The sequence below is a fragment of the Colletotrichum abscissum genome (assembly GCF_030869225.1).
Source record: "Colletotrichum abscissum strain IMI 504890 chromosome Unknown Scaffold_42.1, whole genome shotgun sequence".
Classification (NCBI taxonomy): domain Eukaryota; kingdom Fungi; phylum Ascomycota; class Sordariomycetes; order Glomerellales; family Glomerellaceae; genus Colletotrichum; species Colletotrichum abscissum.
Genome location: NW_026850343.1, coordinates 1 through 18980, shown reverse-complemented (window position 1 = coordinate 18980; position 18980 = coordinate 1). Strand labels below are relative to the sequence as shown.

General features: G+C 51.5%; 6 protein-coding genes across 6 annotated transcripts; 1 reads left to right on the top strand and 5 right to left on the bottom strand.

The window, feature by feature from the left end:
• Window positions 1-275: 275 nt before the first annotated feature.
• On the bottom strand, window positions 276-2852 carry CABS01_13000 (sulfate permease; the record flags this gene model as incomplete). The annotated part of the gene is made up of 3 exons (XM_060546347.1): window positions 276-2309; window positions 2366-2511; window positions 2576-2852. 3 exons carry the CDS (start codon window positions 2850-2852, stop codon window positions 276-278), a joined length of 2457 nt encoding a protein of 818 aa, XP_060395245.1.
• Window positions 2853-6168: 3316 nt separating this feature from the next.
• CABS01_12999 (multicopper oxidase) lies at window positions 6169-8047 on the top strand (the record flags this gene model as incomplete). The annotated part of the gene is made up of 4 exons (XM_060546346.1): window positions 6169-6305; window positions 6356-6581; window positions 6634-6753; window positions 6806-8047. 4 exons carry the CDS (start codon window positions 6169-6171, stop codon window positions 8045-8047), a joined length of 1725 nt encoding a protein of 574 aa, XP_060395244.1.
• A 630-nt stretch (window positions 8048-8677) lies between these two features.
• On the bottom strand, window positions 8678-9283 carry CABS01_12998 (uncharacterized protein; the record flags this gene model as incomplete). Its single annotated transcript, XM_060546345.1, has 1 exon — window positions 8678-9283. One exon carries the CDS (start codon window positions 9281-9283, stop codon window positions 8678-8680), a length of 606 nt encoding a protein of 201 aa, XP_060395243.1.
• Window positions 9284-12170: 2887 nt separating this feature from the next.
• On the bottom strand, window positions 12171-13800 carry CABS01_12997 (methyltransferase domain-containing protein; the record flags this gene model as incomplete). The annotated part of the gene is made up of 10 exons (XM_060546344.1): window positions 12171-12216; window positions 12290-12709; window positions 12765-12902; window positions 12958-12995; window positions 13049-13071; window positions 13148-13340; window positions 13409-13431; window positions 13489-13582; window positions 13643-13699; window positions 13765-13800. The coding sequence occupies 10 exons, from the start codon at window positions 13798-13800 to the stop codon at window positions 12171-12173; spliced, it is 1068 nt and encodes a 355-aa protein (XP_060395242.1).
• A 1241-nt stretch (window positions 13801-15041) lies between these two features.
• CABS01_12996 (calcineurin-like phosphoesterase) lies at window positions 15042-16343 on the bottom strand (the record flags this gene model as incomplete). The annotated part of the gene is made up of 2 exons (XM_060546343.1): window positions 15042-16099; window positions 16178-16343. The coding sequence occupies 2 exons, from the start codon at window positions 16341-16343 to the stop codon at window positions 15042-15044; spliced, it is 1224 nt and encodes a 407-aa protein (XP_060395241.1).
• A 959-nt stretch (window positions 16344-17302) lies between these two features.
• Window positions 17303-18223, bottom strand: CABS01_12995 (uncharacterized protein; the record flags this gene model as incomplete). Its single annotated transcript, XM_060546342.1, has 1 exon — window positions 17303-18223. The coding sequence occupies one exon, from the start codon at window positions 18221-18223 to the stop codon at window positions 17303-17305; it is 921 nt and encodes a 306-aa protein (XP_060395240.1).
• Window positions 18224-18980: the final 757 nt, after the last annotated feature.

Sequence of the window (18980 nt, the reverse complement as noted above, 5' to 3'; positions counted from 1 at the left end):
GATAAGTATTTTGAAACAATGGCCGCTACAGCGATAGAATTGAACTGCACCGACTTGAGCGAAGTGACAATTCACATGTCTCGAAGTAAGAAAGATGAGCTTGATTTGATCGTAATGTCGAATGGTCAAGTAAATTTTGTTCATCGAATTAGACTTACGTGCTATTGGAGTATCTATTCTAACATCATTCAAAAATAAGAGTATCACACTATGTCTCCCGGACGACTATAACCGCACATTCAGTTTTCTGACGCCTGCTTATAACCGCTTATGTTTCAAGCCCGTGGTCGATGATCTCTCCGTCTCGCACTCTTGATGGCACTCTCAACCGCCAAAGGTAGATCGAGATGGAAGAACGGCCTGTTGATAGCCCCAACAGCCGCGAGGTGCCGAATTCCTCCCTCTTTGGACCCCATAACACCCTGCTCCATAGCCGATGAGGAGGAAGACTGCTCGGAATCACTTGCCACACACGCCGACTTCGACCTCGTTGTAACAAGTTGCTGCTCGCACATCATCGGCGGCCGCCCTGCCAAATCAGCCAGACTGAAAACCGGCTCCCACCCCTCCAAATGACCCGTCCTCGGACACCCAAACCCAGACACCGACAGCGCGCGCCGCGTCCACCGGTTATGAACACCAGCAAAGTGCCACTCCACTGGCTCCGGTGCCGCCCACCTATCGAGTTGGTTCCGCAGGTCAATCAAGCCCTCCACGGCGCCCGAGTCCATGTTATTCACGGCAGCGCAGTCGAATATGACGGCCCGGAGGATCGGCTTCAGCAATGATGGGGACTCGTTATCGGTTTCAACTGTCGAGGGTGGCGGAACGGACTCGTTCCAGGGGCGGTCGCCTGGGTGGTCGTAGTGTGGTGTCGTCGTGCGGCGGGTGGAGTGCGTGACGTGCTCGATCAAGCGGTCAACGTACTGCGCTTGGTTCAGGTAGTTGAAGCCCTCGGTGAAGCGGTAGATAAACACCCCTGGGCAGAGCTCATTGACTTGGACAGCTGGGTTGGTGCCGTCTTTGCGATCTAGCGGGAGGAACACGTCGTGTGATGCCGGGAGACGCGGCGACGGGGGGGCTTTGCCGTGGAAGAGGGTCTGCGAGCTGCTGATGGAGTGGTGGTCCGAGTCTTTGTGGTCGAGGGTGGCGCTGGTGCGGTGGTCCGGGTGCTGGTAGACGCGCGCGGCGCCGAGGAAACGGCCTTTGGAGCGGGCGAGGCGGAGGAGGAGAAGGGCTGCAGAGAGGGCTACTGTGACGTAGATGCCGTCTTCGAGGCTGGTGAAGATGGAGACGAAGACGCCAATGAAGTAGATGAAGACGTCAGGCGGTGACATGAGCCATGACTTGAAGATGTGGTCTGGAGAGGTTATGAGGTTGATCACGGCGTGGATGATGAGAGCTGCTAGGCTGGCCATGGGAATGTAGTAGAGTACTGAGGTGAGAGCGTATAACGCAAGGAGGAGAATCGCTCCGTTGAAGACGCCGGCCATTGGTGTCCTCACTCCGGCTTTTGAGAGAATTGCGGTGCCGCCGAAGGAGCCTGTCGAAGAGTATGCGCCTAAGAAGGGGCCGAATAGGTTGGTGCATCCGATTGAGATAAGTTCCTGAGATGGCTGGACAGTATAGTTGTTGATGCGACCAAAGGACTTGCCGATAGCAATGTGCTCAATCACAAGAATGATGACCGTAGCCGGTAGATCTGGCAGCAGCGCCGAGATCAGCTTTGTGTTCAAAGAAGGCGGGCCAGCGTGTGTGAAGCCTTTGGGCAGTGTCCCTGTTATACGGAACTTGTGCTCCCCGTTCTCTAGCCCACGGTTCACCAAAAAGCTGATAAGTGTGTATAGCAAGATAGTAAAAGTCATGCGCAGCGAGCAGAGCATCTCCCACATACGCTTCCGCTTAGGCTGCGATCTGGCCATGCGCTCCGTGTACCACTTGATGGCAGCCAGCAGCACCAGAGCCGTCAGCCCGATGGCGGCATCGAGCTTAACGCGGGGCAGACCACGGGCCGTGTTGATGAAGACGCGATAAGCGGCCTCTTTGGAGTTGACGCCGTCGATGCCGAGGAGGGATGGAATCTGGCTGAGGGTGATTGTGATGGCGGCGCCGGTGACGAAGGCGGAGATGGCAACGTGTGGGATGAACTCGATGATCCAGTCGAGGCGGAGAAGACCGAAGACGAGGAGGACGGCACCGGCGAGGAAGGCAAGGGTTTTGGAAATTTCTTCTGGTTGGAATTCGCCAGGGTGTTCTTCGAGGACTTTGGCGCTGACTTTGCCGACGAGGAGGGAGACGACGGCGGTTGCCTGTTATACAGTCAGTATGAAATTGTTACAAGGATGCAGCACTATAAGCATCTTACTCCTATCGCAATATCCTTGGAGGTTCCGAATATCCAGTAAAGAGCTGCACCAGTGAATGATGTGTAAAGTCCATATTCAGGACTTAGGCGGGCGAGGAGGGCATAGGCCATAGCTTGTGGGATGACGACGAGACCAAGTGTGACACCTAAGTAAGGGATTGTTAGTTGATGCCGCCAAGTTGCCTGGCCTGGAACCCCGGAAGTGCTTACCCGCAATAGCATCTGAGATGAGCCAGCGAGTGTTGTATCTCAAAATCCATTTCGTAAAGGGAAATAGGCTTTTGACATAACGAGCTGATCCTTCTTTTGTTGGTACTTGATCCAACAGCCACTCCTTTACTGTGGGATCCTCCTCATAGTACGGTTCGTATGGAGAAATGGCGTTGACAACGTGGTCGTGGAGTTCTTGTGTCTGGTGGCGGGTGCTGGCTTCAAGATCGATACCGAGAATCTTTGCGAGAAACGCACCAGCTTTGCTGGCCGCCATATTGGATACAAATATGCTTGCTGATATTGGATGTTGAGTGCTAATGCTAATTGGAGAGTATGGTTGATAGTTTCCAATGTCGTTTCAAAAGACTGAATGTCAAGCCGTTGATAGCTGTCACTCGATGTAGAGGAAGCAAAGATCGTCACCGTTCAGATGGAAAGGGCCGAGCGAAGACAGTGTACCTAAGTATGAACCGAAAGAATACATGGGTTGGTTATAGGACAGAGACAACGGCTGTCTCGAGAGGCAAAGACCGACCGCTTTACAAGAAGCCGCACCGCCAGCCGCCTTGGCGCCCGAGACTTATCGAAGGTCGGACAAGGGGGAAGCTAGCTTGGCAGCAGACCGGGGAAGATAATCCTTACGTTATGGGGCCTTCACACGGCGAGCTAGAACAAGTTTCCTCGGGTCTTCTTTGAGTGAAGTACAGGCAGTATCTGGGCCAGGTCTAGTTCTTTGCTCGTCCCGGGCACTTTCATGTTGACTAACATCATAACATGACACTGACGCGATGCGAGACATGAGAGGAAAACCTGGAGGGAAGGAATTAAGATTCTCGGGCATCTAGTCAGAATCCTCAACAAGCCATCACGGCAGTGGCAGAGATTTCGTGGGGAGGGCGGGTCACGTTCCCACGATGCCGGCGTTGACTAGACTCTCTCGGCGACCAAAGATGATGGCCTAGAGGCTAGTGCCCTAGATGTGGATCACGAACATGAACGGTGGAGCAAGACTTGACTTGTGTCGCCGACTTGGATGATGCGAATGATAACGCGTTGGCACGCCCGCAAAGTGCTGTCGACGGTGAGTGATGGTTGTCCTTTGTTTGTCACCGGCCGATAGCCGTCCCGGAAGAGGCTGGGTGGCGCGGGTATCGGTCCTCGGCGGGCGGGATCCACGATGGGGAACCGGCGCGGCCCCGTTTGTCGGGGATCAATGGAGGTCACGCTTCCTTGTCTTACGGTGGTAAGAGTATTAAAGTTGCCGCTTCACGGCTATTTTATTCTTCTCTTGGCATTGAGTTCATGCGGCTCTGGCGACTGGAGCACGTCTCGTCGCCAACGACTGCGATGGTCCTCAGTCAGCTGTCGTCAAATCTCATGAGGAATCGCACCCTTACTAAGGTACAGGGATATGGGAACATTCCTGATTCTAGATGTTTCAACAAAGTCGTGACGTTCCATTAGAGACAAAGAGATAAGATCCCGGTCTACTACCGGCACTCGGTCGGTTTCCACTACGGCGGCATATGGAGTCAACTACGGTGACGTCGGTTGCCGTCAAAGGCGGTGTCGTCCTGTTGAAGCACCGGCCACATGATTTGGCTCATCAAAGGCTATGCATTCTTTAGTCAGAACCTTTGTTGGTTGGCAGGCGTGGCACTCTGCGCTAGTACAACTTACCATCTCGCGATGTTGTGAGTACTTACCTATCCAATCGCTCTTATTTGCAAATTGTGCTTTTGTGAACCAAATCACAATCTGAATTTGGCTTTCATGAAGTTGATGGTGACAGGAATAAGAGCCAGTTCCAGCTTATTCATCAGACTACTTAGATGCCAAATCCCTCGGAAGTCGGCAGTCCCATTCCGAGATGCAAACATCTCGCAACATTGGCTCAATGGTCTAGAGGTATGATTCTCGCTTTGGGTTCCGACATCTGTCCACTCTGCGAGAGGCCCCGGGTTCGATCCCCGGTTGAGCCCTTTCATTTTGCTTTTTTACATCATTGAATTATGCCATGTTTGCTTGGTTGATGCCGTGGTATTTGTAGTGTTCTCGCGGGCTTGGAGAAAGTTTGGAGTCGTGAATTACACACGGGATCGGCACGGAGCGTAAGTGGGTCCAAGCATCGGCCTTCACCCCGGCTAAGTCCGACAATGTTGTTCAGCTCGAGACTCTGCTGTTCCTTGACCTCTTCGCCTTTACCGGAGCCCGGAGTTGGACGAAGTTCGCTGTCGCCTGGAAAAAAAGCATATATCGAATGATCTGTCACCATCCATCACGCGAGCCTAAGATCGGATCTGCGTGGGAAGTCAGAATCGATACGTGGCTCACGAGCCTTGCACGACATGAGCTAGCTGTCAGCCCCGAGTCTATCCATCCGAGCTAGAGCCTCAGTTTCAGGGGGGCGCGTCCGGGCCATCGGATGGTCTTCATCGAGAACCGTCACTAGCTTGAAGCGCCACTCGAGAAGATCACCAAGAGGCGTCCGTCATCCTTCAACTGAACGGGTGTGTTGATATGCCGGCGGCAAATAAACCTCGCGATTGACATTAGCTGCCACCGAGGAAATTGTTGCGAAGGGATTATTGCCAGCTCCTTACAGGCTCACCAAACAATTTTCGAGGCCATTCGTGTAACCTCAAATGCAAATGTCGAAAAGGGGAATTATTCACCATTGCCATTTTCATGTCCGTGGGGAAACACACGTTCGTGCCGGCGCGCCTTGGCAGTCCATGTTGCTACAGCAGCCTGCACCTCTCGACCTTAACAGCGAGCGGCATAGATGCTATGCACTTGTTCGATCCCGCGCCGAGGGTGCGTGCTGGGCTGGCTGTGGATATCTTGAAGGCGGTCTCCATGGGGGATGGGGGTCATCTCCAGATGCCAAGAACACCGGACTCTGCGATTTCCGCTATTTTAGATGATGCCCCCTGAATGGCACAGTTGGCTCTGACTTACAATAGCCGAATGTGCAGCTTGCAAATGCATGCACGGGTCCCGAAGCCTCGCAGCCAAACCAATTCTTCGGGTCACCCGATGCGCACTCCGTCAATCGACTTGGCGATGCTTGATCCTTTCCGACCAAAGCAACATAGAGCAAGAAGATCTTGAGGCCCTGGACGGAAAGTGGGGGAGGATGTCATAGTTTCTGCAGGAGTAGCTGCCTTTTTCCTATACGCGCTGACCTTACACAGTTCATCCGATCACTGCGAGAAGTGCTATTCTAAGGTTCTAGACTCTCTTCCTACGGCGCAAAGAAGAGTGTACTCTCGAGTCACGAAGCCTGAGCCATAACCCAGGGAACACATCTGGGCTTCCGCTCCTATGTATGTTCGGACAGTCTTGGCCATGGACGACAAGGCGGCGATAGCCTGGATGCCCAGGCGACGCCACTCGGGTGTTTTTCTCCCATCATGATAGGGAATACGGATACAGGCCAAAACCTTGGTCACTACAACGGCATATATAAGCCATCATCACCTGGTAACCTATTGATGTTGGATCACCAGGCCAAGCTTCGTCTCTGAAACGATACCCAGCTTCCCTCGCGTCGAATTCCCTTCCCTCCCCTTCACTCTCTTGACAAGATGTTCTTCCGAGCTTCTCACCTCGTGGCGGCGATGGCCCTCTTTGAAGGGTCATCGGCAAAGGACTGGTTGAGTCCCGAGTATAAGTACTTTTACCAGTTTCCTCTGCCGATTCCGCCGGTGAAGCAGCCCAAGATGTGAGATATGCATCCCCTAATCCTTGACTAGCATACTGATGACAACCAAGGTCGATCACGAACCCGGTCACAAACAAGCAGATCGATTACTACGAGGTCGACATCGTTCCATTCAAGCAGCAGGTCTATCCCAACAAGGGACCGGCCTCGCTTGTGGGCTATGATGGCATCTCTCCTGGTCCTACCTTCTTGGTGCCCAGGGGACGGGAGACGGTTGTCAGATTCACCAACAAGGCTGTTCTGCCGAGTGCGGTGCATCTCCACGGTTCGCCTTCTGTAAGTCTCTCGAGCCCCATCATATCTCGCCACTTGTCTAATGCCATGTCAGAGGGCACCTTGGGACGGGTGGGCGGAGGATCGCATTCAGCCTGGCCAGTACAAGGATTACTACTACCCCAACAGCCAGAGTGGGCGCTTCCTGTGGTACCATGACCACGCGATGGATATCGTAAGTTTCTCAGGCCTTGTCTTGGTCTCATCCAGCTGACCCCGAATGTCAGACTGCCGTCAACGCATACTTTGGTCAGGCCGGTGCCTACATCATCCAGGATCCCGCAGAGGATGCTCTCGGCCTCCCCACCGGATACGGCGTAAACGATATCCCTCTCGTCTTGTCATCTAAGCAATACAACAATGACGGTTCTCTCTTCTCTCCCGCTGGCGAGACCGACAGCCTTTGGGGCGACGTTATCCATGTCAACGGCCAACCCTGGCCCTTCTTCAAGGTCGAACCCCGCAAGTACCGCCTCCGCTTCCTGAACTCCGCCGTCTCACGATCCTTCATCCTCTACTTCCAGCGCCAGACCGGCGGCGCCAACATTCCTTTCCAAGTCATCGCCTCCGATGCAGGCCTTCTCACGGGCCCCATCACCTCCTCCACCCTGACTATCTCCATGGCCGAGCGCTGGGAGGTCGTCTTCGATTTCAGCCAGTTTGCGGGCCAAAACATTACGCTCCGCAACCAGGACGACGTCGGTAAGGATAAGGACTACGGCTTCACCAACCAGGTGATGCGCTTCGTCGTAAGCAAGCCCGCCGTTGTCGACAATGCCGTCGTTCCCGCCAACCTCCGCAACGTGCCCTTCCCGCCGTCGCAGGGCAACGGCGTTGACCGCAAGTTCCTGTTCCACCGCCAGGGCGGCGGCTGGAAGATCAACGGTGTCGGCTTCAGCGACGTCAAGAACCGCATTCTTGCCAACGTGCCTCGCGGCAAGGTCGAGATTTGGGAGTTTGAGAACGGCGGCGGCGGCTGGACGCATCCCATCCACGTGCACCTCGTCGACTTCCGCGTCCTCAGCCGCACGAAGGCGAAGAGACCCGTCCTTCCATATGAGGCCGCTGGTCTGAAGGATGTGGTTTGGCTTGACGCTGGTGAGGTAGTCCGCGTTGAGGCGCATTATGCTCCATGGGATGGCGTGTACATGTTCCACTGCCATAACCTCATCCATGAGGACCACGAGATGATGGCGGCATTCAACGTGACGGCCCTAGCCGATTTCGGGTACAACGAGACTTCCTTTGCCGACCCAATGGAGGCTAGATGGAGAGCTGTTCCGGTTACAGCTACGGCTTTTAGCGCTGATGCTATTACGCAGAAAGTGCAGTTCATGGCATCGCTTCAACCTTATAACAATGTTGATGAGGTCACAACGAGGCTGGATCAGTACTGGTCCACTCGTGGCGGCGTCAAGATGAGACGTGTCAAGAGAGCTGCACAGGCTGCTATTGATGGACCTCAGTAGATGATCTGAGGTTGACTCTCCTAGAGTCTTGTAAGATATTGTGTGAAAACCATGTACATCTGACGAGGTGGGCCGAGGGAGAGCAGAGGGTATACTTTCACTTGTAAAACTTTACTACTTGTACTGGACTTTTGGTATTCGATCTTGTATTTTATACTTATACATAGAAACATAAAAACTAGTAACGAAACATGCACTTCTACATTGCCTCAGGTAGTTTATTCGACGATAGGTGGTTGTGAGCTTTTCTTTGCTCTCTTCGCCTCACTGCGAAAGAATCCTTCCGTTTTTGGCTGAACGAATGTTGAGACATCTCCTTTAACAGTTCAAGAAATCGCAAATGGCACAAAATTGGCGAGTATACAAAATAGGTAAGTCCATTGTGGGATTGAATTATCGTCCTCTATGGACTTTCCATGACTTATTTAACTTCAAGGGTTGCTGAGCAATAAGAATGATACTAAGGTAGTTCTCCAAACATCGGCCAAGTCCCACACAACGAGAATGACCAACTTCAACACAAGTTCTTGTGCATCGTTGCACAAGAACACTTGAATCCAACGAATGGCAGCAAATTTGACATCGACCCTCACACGAGTGCAATGAGATTGGAGCAAGCCCTGCAACGAACTAGCACTGATGCACGCTAGACCCTCGGGCGCTGTTGCAGAACCAAACATTGGGATCATTGAGCATGTAGCCGACGTCAAGGTTGCCATTCTCGATGGTTCCGGCGACGTAGTAGCCACAAGCGCTCGTGATAGTCGAGAGACCCGCAGCGAAGCTAGCCTCGGTGATGCGGCCACTGCCAGGCCCACGGCCGCAAAGGAACACGACAACGTTGCCGCTAATCTTGTACCACGCGAGGCCAGGTCCAACGTCGGACTGGCCGCCTGCAGCATTGATATCGTTCTTGATCTGTTGGACGGCGCGGTCACAGTCGATGTTGTTCAAGAAGTTGCCGCAGCCGCACCACACTGTGGCCGCACGCTCGAAGAGCTCGCTGGGGGCCGGGGAGCGGCGGAACCGAGAGAGGCCAGGCCTCTTCACGGCTCGCGCCTGAGTGTCAGCCGAGGCGAGGCCGGCCACAGTGATGGGATTGGGGTCTTTGACGTGGACCTCATTGCCCGACTCGTCGTAGTAGGCGAGATAGGTGCCGTCGGTTGCGCCCTCGGGGATTCTGAAGGCTGCTGAAGCGGCGGCGAGAGCTGCAACGAGAGAAAGAGATAGATGCATTGCAAGGAATTTAGTTTGATGCTTGGAATTCAAGATTTTGATGGAGTGGACTGAGGAGTCGAGGTCGATTGTTGTCTTCTGAATTATCAGTAGGCTCACTGTCTGAAAAAGAGTTCCAGTCGTGTCCTTTTATATTCAGATTGAAGAGCCTTTTTGGCTTCTTTCCCCATCATCCCTCAGCTTCGCAACTCTAAGCAGCTCCTGAGGATGCCTCTACGGCCCAGCCTAGGCGAGGCTTCTCCCCCACTTCGCTTCATCAATGTAACATTCGCTTCTTGAAAGCAACGATAGCCTCATCCAGCCGGGCGATATACCCTGGGCGATGTCGCTGCAGTTGAGTTGTCAACTAATACGTCTCCCAAGCTTCACAGCGAAGACTTAGACGAGTCACTCGCTCCAACTCGCATTCAGACCCACAAGGAGACCTCAAGCTAAAGACTAGGTAGAGGGACAAAAATTACAGGCCATGGTTGGATTCACAGCTTGAGAAATGCTCCACCCTTGAGTCCGAGGCTGCATTCATCACATGTTCGGGGAAGAACCGCATTGAGCAACGATGGTATTCTCACATCACACTAGTACTACCCATGGCAACTGTATGGGTTCCTTTAGGGCTATGTCTCCCAGCGAGGGGCTTCATTCCACTTTCAGGAGATGATTGACCAATCAGTTACCCGCATGTATATTAGGCATCTTTGGCTACATCAGCCGTGCCGCAGTGCACAGGGTTGCGAGATGGTGATTAGGTAACCCTAATGCGGATAGATAGGCTGGACGGCGACTAGATAACACACGCGCCTATTCAATCTTGCTCTTATTGGTCAAAATATGTTCAAGACGAGAAATGGCTACAACTTTTGGAGAACTCGCTATTAGGAGTTCCCTCGGCCAAGCCAAGACACTTCCCACGATGCACCAAATGCAATGCTACATTGATCTAGACTATCTATGCAGTCTTTGATATGTTTTACGCCGCATGACAGCTTAATGTCTCAATTAATATTGGAACTTTGGTTTTCTTTGACGCTACTTACAGTGGACTCGAAGCTAACTTTGCAGGACTGAATGACAAACTTTGCATATTGGAGCAAGACAGAGCCTACGAACGCTGTCACAGTGACCATGGAAGGAACATATCATAATGAAGAAATGAGGGGAAGTATTTTTGGCACTTGTATTTGGCGTCTTCTTCACGCCTTCACGTGAATGTTTTGCTACCTGTACCATAGTGCCTTGCTGCTTAAAAGTGGGGGGAATATGAGAAGTAAGATTAACTAACATCCTCGTTATATCAACACCTACGTAGCATCAACCCCCCGGATGGGCAGACTTTCCGTCTTCAGGCGATCGTGAGGCATTTTGGCTCCCCCAAGCCCGCATCGTTACTTCTGGACTGCGAAAATGAAGTCGTATGGATGTTGTCTCCACATCAGGACTCGAACTGCTATCTGAGCACAATTCGATATGTCGGCTTGTGTCTGGGGACGTCAACTCTGCCAGGGGATGCAAACCTGTTGAGGCTAGTCGGGGCAGGGCATGTCATGAAGCTGTATGCCGCGAACTCCGAAGCCTGGATAAACACGCGCTGAGCTCTGCGGGAACAGCGTCATGGCTGGTTGGCGCCAGCGAGAGCTCTGTTTTCCCGCGCGTATTGAGAAAGGGTTGGCACAAACACTATGTATTCAGAGCTCTAATATTGTCGGCCAGGAGCTAAGGCTGTAAGCTAGTAGCGTGGTATTGCTGCCTACAATGTCCAATACATAATTTTAGTATTACTGGCGGCATGAAGTAGAACAAAGACGGTACATGTTTAAGAGAATACTCTACTCATACATGGCAATATTGTACGAACTCCTGGATACTGCGCCGACTATTTCTTAGCAAATCTTTCTTTCTTTCGACGTCGCTCTGGCACTTTAGCCAACGAAAGCGAATCTCCTTCGAGTCCGTTTCTCTAAAGCGTTCTAGGATAATTTCCATTTCGAGTTCGTACGGTCTGACTCCTCCAAATTCGTGCAGCAGACCTCGATATTCTGCATCTGTGGAATCCCACTTTCGTAATTTAGGACAGCAATCGATGAAAATGGGCGTGCCCTCGGTGGCGATCGCTTTAAGATACTGATACAATTGCATTCTTGCCTCTCGTAACTTGTCCTCCAGCGATGGTGACCTTTGAAAGTTGGCCGCCGTATCGGATAGGCGAGAACCTACGTGTTGGTATACACGTAGGCAGGTCAGACCTTTCGGTCGCGACGAGGTCAATAGGTCAGTATAGGTCTATTGCGTATTGAGTGTGTAGGAGGAGAAGATCGTGGGCAGAGCCCGCGATCCCTCAGTGGGTGTAAGTAGGTGGAAGGGTCCGTCTGCACGGGCCCAGACTGCCTACCTACCTAACTACCTAACTACCTAATAGGGCCCCTTTTCTGCCTCGTAATCCAACAGGAGTTTTTGCCCCGGCCGGGGATCCGTTCTTTGAGTACCTGCTAGGTAAGGTAGTCGAGGATATCGCTGAGAAATAGCCTGCTTAGGAAGACGGTTTAGAAGGGACTGTTCAGAAGGGAAAGACAAGGACACAGCTGGCCAGGCTGATTCCCGAAATCTCGACGTGGAATCGACAGTAAGGGAGGGAAATAGCGGTACACATCGGTATCAGGTTATTGCAAAAGTCAAGGGTCTTTGGGAAATCATGGAGCCTCCAGAAAAAGCTTATTACTTTATTGGAACTGGAAGAAAAGAGAAGCAGATAAGACCCAAACTTTCTCGGGAATGGTTAAATTGGCCTGCTGCTCGTGGCTGGCTGTCTAGCACTGTCCAACTTCCAAACGGGCGACAGGTGTGAATTATCACTGCAGAGTGTACAATTCACAGACCCTATTTAAATCTCGCGCTATGTTATTGATGGTTTACAAGGTTTCCGAGCATAGATAACGTGTCTAGTGAATAGTCAGTGGGTAGTCTCGAAGGAAGCCTGGGGGTCGATTTAGGACGACTTAGGTAACGACTCACTGTCTCCAGTAGGCATGCAGCCTCGTATCCTTCACCTCCTTCTTGACCTCTGCACACAACTCCTCAACGGCATCTCGCGTCCAGCCCTTTACTCTGGTCAAGAGGCCCAAAGAAAACGCCTCGAGGCCCATATCGAGATTCGCGCAGTTCCATCGACCGGCTTCCTTGAGTTTTGGGTCATCGGGCCAGTTGTTGAAAGGCCATTTGTAGATCTGGTGGTGTATCTCGATGAAGCCAACGTTGTGAAGATCGTCAAGACAGTCTACAGCGTAGTTGATAGGCCGACCCACCTCGTTTGAGGCATCCACAAGCGCGTGTTGCCAGCGGTAGAGAGCGGCGTCCGGTGGCACGGAACCGTCGTCACAGTGAGATGGAAGCTCGAGGTCTTGAACCTCGAAGTAGCCACCGGGCTCCAGATGACTGCACCAGTATCAGCAAGTGAAGCTACTGTACCTTAAGGAGGCTTAATTCTTACTCGTATGCTCTTTGGATCATAGATCGAAAATCTGACCAACTGCCTGAACAGGACCGATTAAATATATAGTCAAAGGGTTGTTCCCAAGGCCAGTCGAGCTCGAGGTCATCTACCTCAAAACTGCAGTTGGCGGGAACCCTACGCGAGAGTGATTAGCGAAGCAAGCAGAAGACGGAGTGAGGCTTAAGCTTACAGGTCAGGTTGAATGGCGCTTAAGTCCACACCGATAACCTGGAAACAGTTTAGTCAACGGGAAAGCGTGATCTTTTGTCTTATTTTTGTACCTCAGAGCCGGGATATGCATCGGCTAGCAAAGTGTCAGTCTCGCACTCAGCAAAACCCTCTGCAAACGCACGGGAACCGGTCACAAGTTCATCACTCACCAAAGTCAATCGCCCAGATTCCAGTTCCGGTTCCCAGATCCAGAACTCGCCTTGCCGTCTCTCTCCCAGGGCTTGTCGCTAATTCTCCATCGAGTGTGATCAACCACAGATGATGTTGAAGATCTACTCGCTGTGAGTAAAGTTGCAGGGAAGGGAACCAATGGTAACACGTACCGTAACGTATGAGTTCCAGCTACACTCTCAAATCAAATTAACGCGTTTCAAGCCAATAAGAATGGTGGATAAGAAAAAAGTAATTACATCGTCATTCGGATACGCATATTCTGTTAAATATTAGCCAGAAGCACATGTGATTGAAGCAAACTGGTGGCAGACTCAACTGCCTTCGCTCATCGAATGGTACGATCTGCCGTTTTCAAACTGATACTCGAAAATATCTGACGTTATTGAAAGAAGATCGGGCTGCGCGGGCGGCTGATGACATTAAGTTATGTACAGAGTGAAGATGCCCGACTCAATTCGTAGTGGACATACCTCCATATCCTCAATCGCAGAGTCGAGATCAGAGTCCATCTCCTCGGCATTTGTCCCCTACAGCTGTCAGAATTGAATTTCAAACATGGTCAACAGTTCCAAAAGCGAGCCTAGCGACTTACCTCATCTTGCAATTCAAGATCGTCGTCGACGTCCATCTAATTCAAAACATAGGTAGCGTATATGATAGTGTCAATGACGAGGATGGGCGAACCAAACTGTCGGGTTCTGAGTGGCGTGGGAGAACCGAGCAGCTGGTGCGGGGGGAAGGGGGGTGGAAGGCCGCGGCACATGGAAGAACGGGCAGAGGGGTCCATTATGAATGGGTTAGGTTTTCGAACGCTAATCACGGATATCAGTACATGTTTTCTAGGAGCAGGGGCTCGAAGGACATTGTTTTGATTGCTGGTTTCAACATGCTCTTGTTGGTTCCAACTTCCAAGTGCGGAACGTTGGTGTGATGAGACTTCAGCCGTTGGGCGGCTACGAAACTCTCTTGGACCAACCAGTCGGTGTGATGAGGGGGCCGGCTCGCCTCCGATATCAGCTATTTTTTCAACGGGCTCAGTAGCGTTGTAGAACGTAACAGGGGCGTGGCGGTGACGGGGATCCTCTTGACAACGAGGGTGGAGCAGCTTTCCAACAATAACAACCAGAGTCGCAAAGACTTCGAGGCGCGTTTGTGCGTTGGAGATCGCTGACACTTCTGGCTCTACATTATAAACCGCAAATTGGCCTGCCCGCCCTACAGACGAGCATCCGAGATGTTCTCAATTGTCTGGCCGGTTGGCCCAATGGCAAGGCGTCTGACTACGATACACCGTGGAATCAGGAGATTGTGGGTTCGACCCCCATGCTGGTCAAAACTTTTGCCTATTGACGATATCGTCGTTTTGCCGGCCAAGGAACAATGTAGTTGAGTATATTCCATCGAGAGCGGAAAGTCGTCAATAATGAGTGCTCATTTAAGCTCAACTGATCTCCAATTCTGTTCTCGACCCAATCTCATGATACGTGGAAATAATGGAATTAAGCCCAAATTTACTTTCCCCCGCATGTCATTCCGCTTTCGATGGGGTGCACGATGTGTACTGGGCAACTATTCCGTGCACCACGACCGAATCAACAGGGCGATCGCGCCCAAAGCTGACGATAGCTGGTGAAGTTACTACTTAGATCAGGAAGAAGTAGTTTTCATACTCCAAGTCCGCTTAGACCGAAGAAAAGAAGGGTAAGGATCCAGCAACCTCTGAGTTGACCAGGCATGCTGGGGGGCACAAACCATCAATCATGGAATCATTCTATTAACATTACGTGCAGTTTCAGGGTATAATGTCGATCCCAAACTTCTACTTACTTGACAGAAAAGCGGCAATTTCGCGGTGTCCAGAAACCCGGTTTATGTCCTATCGTCTGGAGTTGTGAGATACTTATCTTCTCCGTAGGTGGAGTTCAAAGTAATCGATCCAACAATGTTTCCAGACTCCAGTCTAATAAACGTGTCAAGCTCCCCTTTTGACAGTTTATCACGGGTGAAAGACAATTGCCTCGAACCTCGGATCCAATTTCCGTATCCCCCATAGCCTGTATGCTGACCGAAACACAGGTTGACGCCCGTTCCGTCAACGGAAACACCGCTGACAGAGCCTTTCCACTTAGTGCACCAACTGTTGCCGTGGTCGTGACCGCTGAACACTCCAATCATGCCCGGGCTATCAGCAACCGCCTTCATGAATGCCGAGTCTTGGCCGCCGTAGTCGCAGGAATCTTTTTGACTCCCATCTTTGCACCAGCCTTGAGCTTGATACGACAGCGGAGAATCGTCGTTTATCCCAGGATTCTTCTCAGGGTCGATGCCCTGCGATTGAATAGCACTCGAGGCCTTTGGTGGGATGTGAACAAATGCGACACCCGGAATGTTCTTGTTGTGTTTCTTGTTGAGATCTGAATTGGTGGATTTGAACCAGTTGACGACACTTTCGTCGACCCAGTTGGGCTGGCCCACCAACTTCGCTGCATCATTCGATCCAGTCTGCATGAAATAGTAGCCGCCTCTGCTGTCAAAGAACCATAACACCAGCTCCGGCGTACAATCGTCTTTCGTGCAGCCGGAAGCATAAACCGGTAGATAGTAATTGGATACCCCAGCGTTGGAGCCACTGACCATCTTTTGCGTTCGAGAATTTGGCCATTGTTTCTCGCGCGCCATGATATCGCTCCCCGTAATATTTTGCTGATAGTCGTGATTACCGTAAGTGCTAGCCCAGGGAATACTCCGATCGACTATGGGCTTCACCAACTGATCGAGGACGAATGTTGCGTTTTCTGCAAAGGCATTTTCTCCAGTGATGAGGTCACCGTTTAGTACCACCAAGTCTGGCTTGGCATCATCTAGCACCTTGGTGATGACACCGACAGTTTTCTTGTCTGCAGCAGGGCCGAATGCTTCCCAGGCGTCTACAGGAATGCGGTATTAGCACTGAACAGAGCACAGTATCCATGGCTGGTGTTCCTGCGCCTACTTCATAGACTTACTCTCTCCGAAATGAAGATCTTCGAAGATGGAGATCTTGAAGCTGCCATCTTTACTGAAGCTCAACGGGTCTGAGGCTTTGTCGCGACGGTGCAGTATTGGGGATTGACGGGACAGTCCTGTAAATGCAGCCAATGCCCAGATGAAACTCGCCACTTTGAAAGTCATCGTCAATGTTCCGGGTGCTTGGAAACACAGCTGATCTACCGGAGCACATGTACAACCTCCAAAACTTTCGGAGCCTGCTGAAGCTATATACAATGCCACCATCTGAAGTCTCGCAGTGGCTCGGCCAGATTGCTATGGGTCATGGTTTCACAAATGCAGTCAAGGGATGTCGAGAAACACCAAACGTGCATACTCAGAAGGACCTTCAAGGGGCCATTGATCTTTGTTTTGAGCTCGAAAGGCGAACAGAATTTGTATGAAGCCAACCGCATCAATGCGATATTGCAATTGCAAGGGAGATGATCTAGTATTAGGATACTCTCTTGGATCCACGCGGATCGCGTGGCAAAGATCCCGAATAGTGATGAATAGAGCCGCTGGAGGGTTTGTCTGCTTGCCTGCTCGAACCTCGATTTGAAGGTCCGGACCATCTGTGCAGCCAACACGGACTCCGACCTGTCACCATCAGTCAACGCCCTCTAACCACACTAGCTTCCATCGCTTTGATCTTAAGCTCGAGCATTTTTGTCCACAGTGATCTGATCTTGGCCGGTCTCCCCACGGAGTTGGGGAAACGGAACTTTGCGATGAACCCCGAATGACCTCAACCAACCTACTTACTTCACGGCCGGTAGCTTACCCAAACCCGAAAGCAACATGTGCTCTCATAGTACATGCTTACGTGTCTGTCTTACAGTATGTAATACAGCTTCAGCCTTTATCTCCCTCTTGAAAAGAGCATAGAATAGAAAGACCCTAGTGTTTCAACATTCTCGAGTTCGCATTCTGAGAAATATTGATCATAGTTGTCAGGATCTGACTAGGTGATTATTTTACGAAACGTGTCAGGGCTGCGACTGTCCACGGCTTCTCACGTTGTTTCCGAATCCTTTGATAAAGGTGATCGCTCTGCAGGCACCTATCTACTGCCTGAAACTAGTTCCCAGTCCAGTTCTGTATCAGCTGCCGAACCGTATCTTGAGGTGTTCTTCCAGAGTTGTGGGCTTGCGAACACGCCCCAAAGACACAATTTCACTAGCCGGCACCTCGAATAGTCCCTGGTCGCTCAAGAATGCGACAACCTCTGGGAGATACTCAAAGTTTCTAGCTCTGCCTTTCTCCTTACGCAGTCTCGCAATCTCTTCCGCAAGCATCCCCAGGGTGCCTTGGCGCTTGACCTCAACAAAGGTCCCCGTCGCCTCCTCGTATGCCAACGCCAGTTCCTCAATCGTATTGACTCCAGAGCGCATTCTGAAGAATCCCCCCTTGCCCTGTTGAACGCCGTCCCCATTGATGAGGATCTCAATGGTCCATGCAGCAACGTCGTCTTGCGCCGTCCATGAATGCAACTTCTTGTTCCCCTCGCCCCAGTAGCGCATTTGAGGGACATCACCAGAAGTATCGAAACCTCCCGGCCCGTACGGCGTAAACAGGAGGTCAGCAAAAGTGCCCGTGAGAAGATACACCGGCTTGATTGAGCTTGTCATGGCGGCCTGTTGCTCAAAGGCAATATGAGCGTCGTAGTGCTCGAAATCGCCAAACTTGATCTTTGTCCAGTCATTGTTCCACGAGGAGGCCATAAAAACCTTGACGTTTGCCCGCTCGGCAGCCCTGAGGAGTAAGAGGCAACCGTCGAGATCCAGTAGAGGTGTCGGGTTGTAAGCGCAGATAATCGCATCAACACCGGCTACGGCCTTATCTAGAGCTGGAATATCATAGTAGTTGCGACTTGTGACGAAGGACTCCAGACTCTGGGCCAGCTCAGGACTCAATTTTGAGGGATCACGTCCCAGGCCCCTGACAGAGACACCGCGCTCCTTCGCAACCATTGCTAAGCGGCTACCAAGGCTGCCAGATATTCCGGCGATTAAGACGAGCATGTTGATAAGTGTAGGTAGTTGGTAGAAACTTGCGTTTGTAAAATTGATGAGTGCAGTTTAGAGCTCGATAGTACCGATTGGGCAGACGAGCCTCCGCAACTTATAAGCGCCGGTGGGATACTGCAGCGGGGTTTGCGAAATGATTCGCTCTCAAAGATGAAGATCACCATCCACTGCGCACTGGAGAGGTCCAGTTCAGTATATCATGCTGGGATTACCATGGTGAACACCTCCAGTCGTCGCTGATAACGTTATGTGAATGCCGTTTGTCGTGAGATATCTAACGTAAATTTCAAGTATGCTGATGAAGCTTTCTCCGATTTCCAATGCATCCCGTCAATAGTCCGTCGACCCGTGACGCGCTTCCCGTGGGTCTGTGGCGGTTGTTCGATTTTGGCCATGCGTTCCGCGGATTCCGCGGGTAGCCCCATTGAGGCCAAGAAATATCGAACGTCGGCAGACAACTAGGCCTTAATTGCAATACACACCTTGCAGTCGGGTTGGAACTTTACAAATCATTTGGTCAAAGATCGTACTAGTATGTCAGTCGCCAAGCAATCACCTGCCCGAAGTGAGATTCTAGTCGCCGTCTCGGGGATTGGCCTGTTGTGAACTTCATGAAATTGGGGAGGAATTTCAACAAATGGCAACACGAACGGAGCCGCGCCGCAACCCAAGAGGCGCAAAGTCGAGAAAACTCCCAGTGGAAACAACGCAGCGGACCGGGCCATGAGCGCCGTCTTTGGAGCCACAGCTT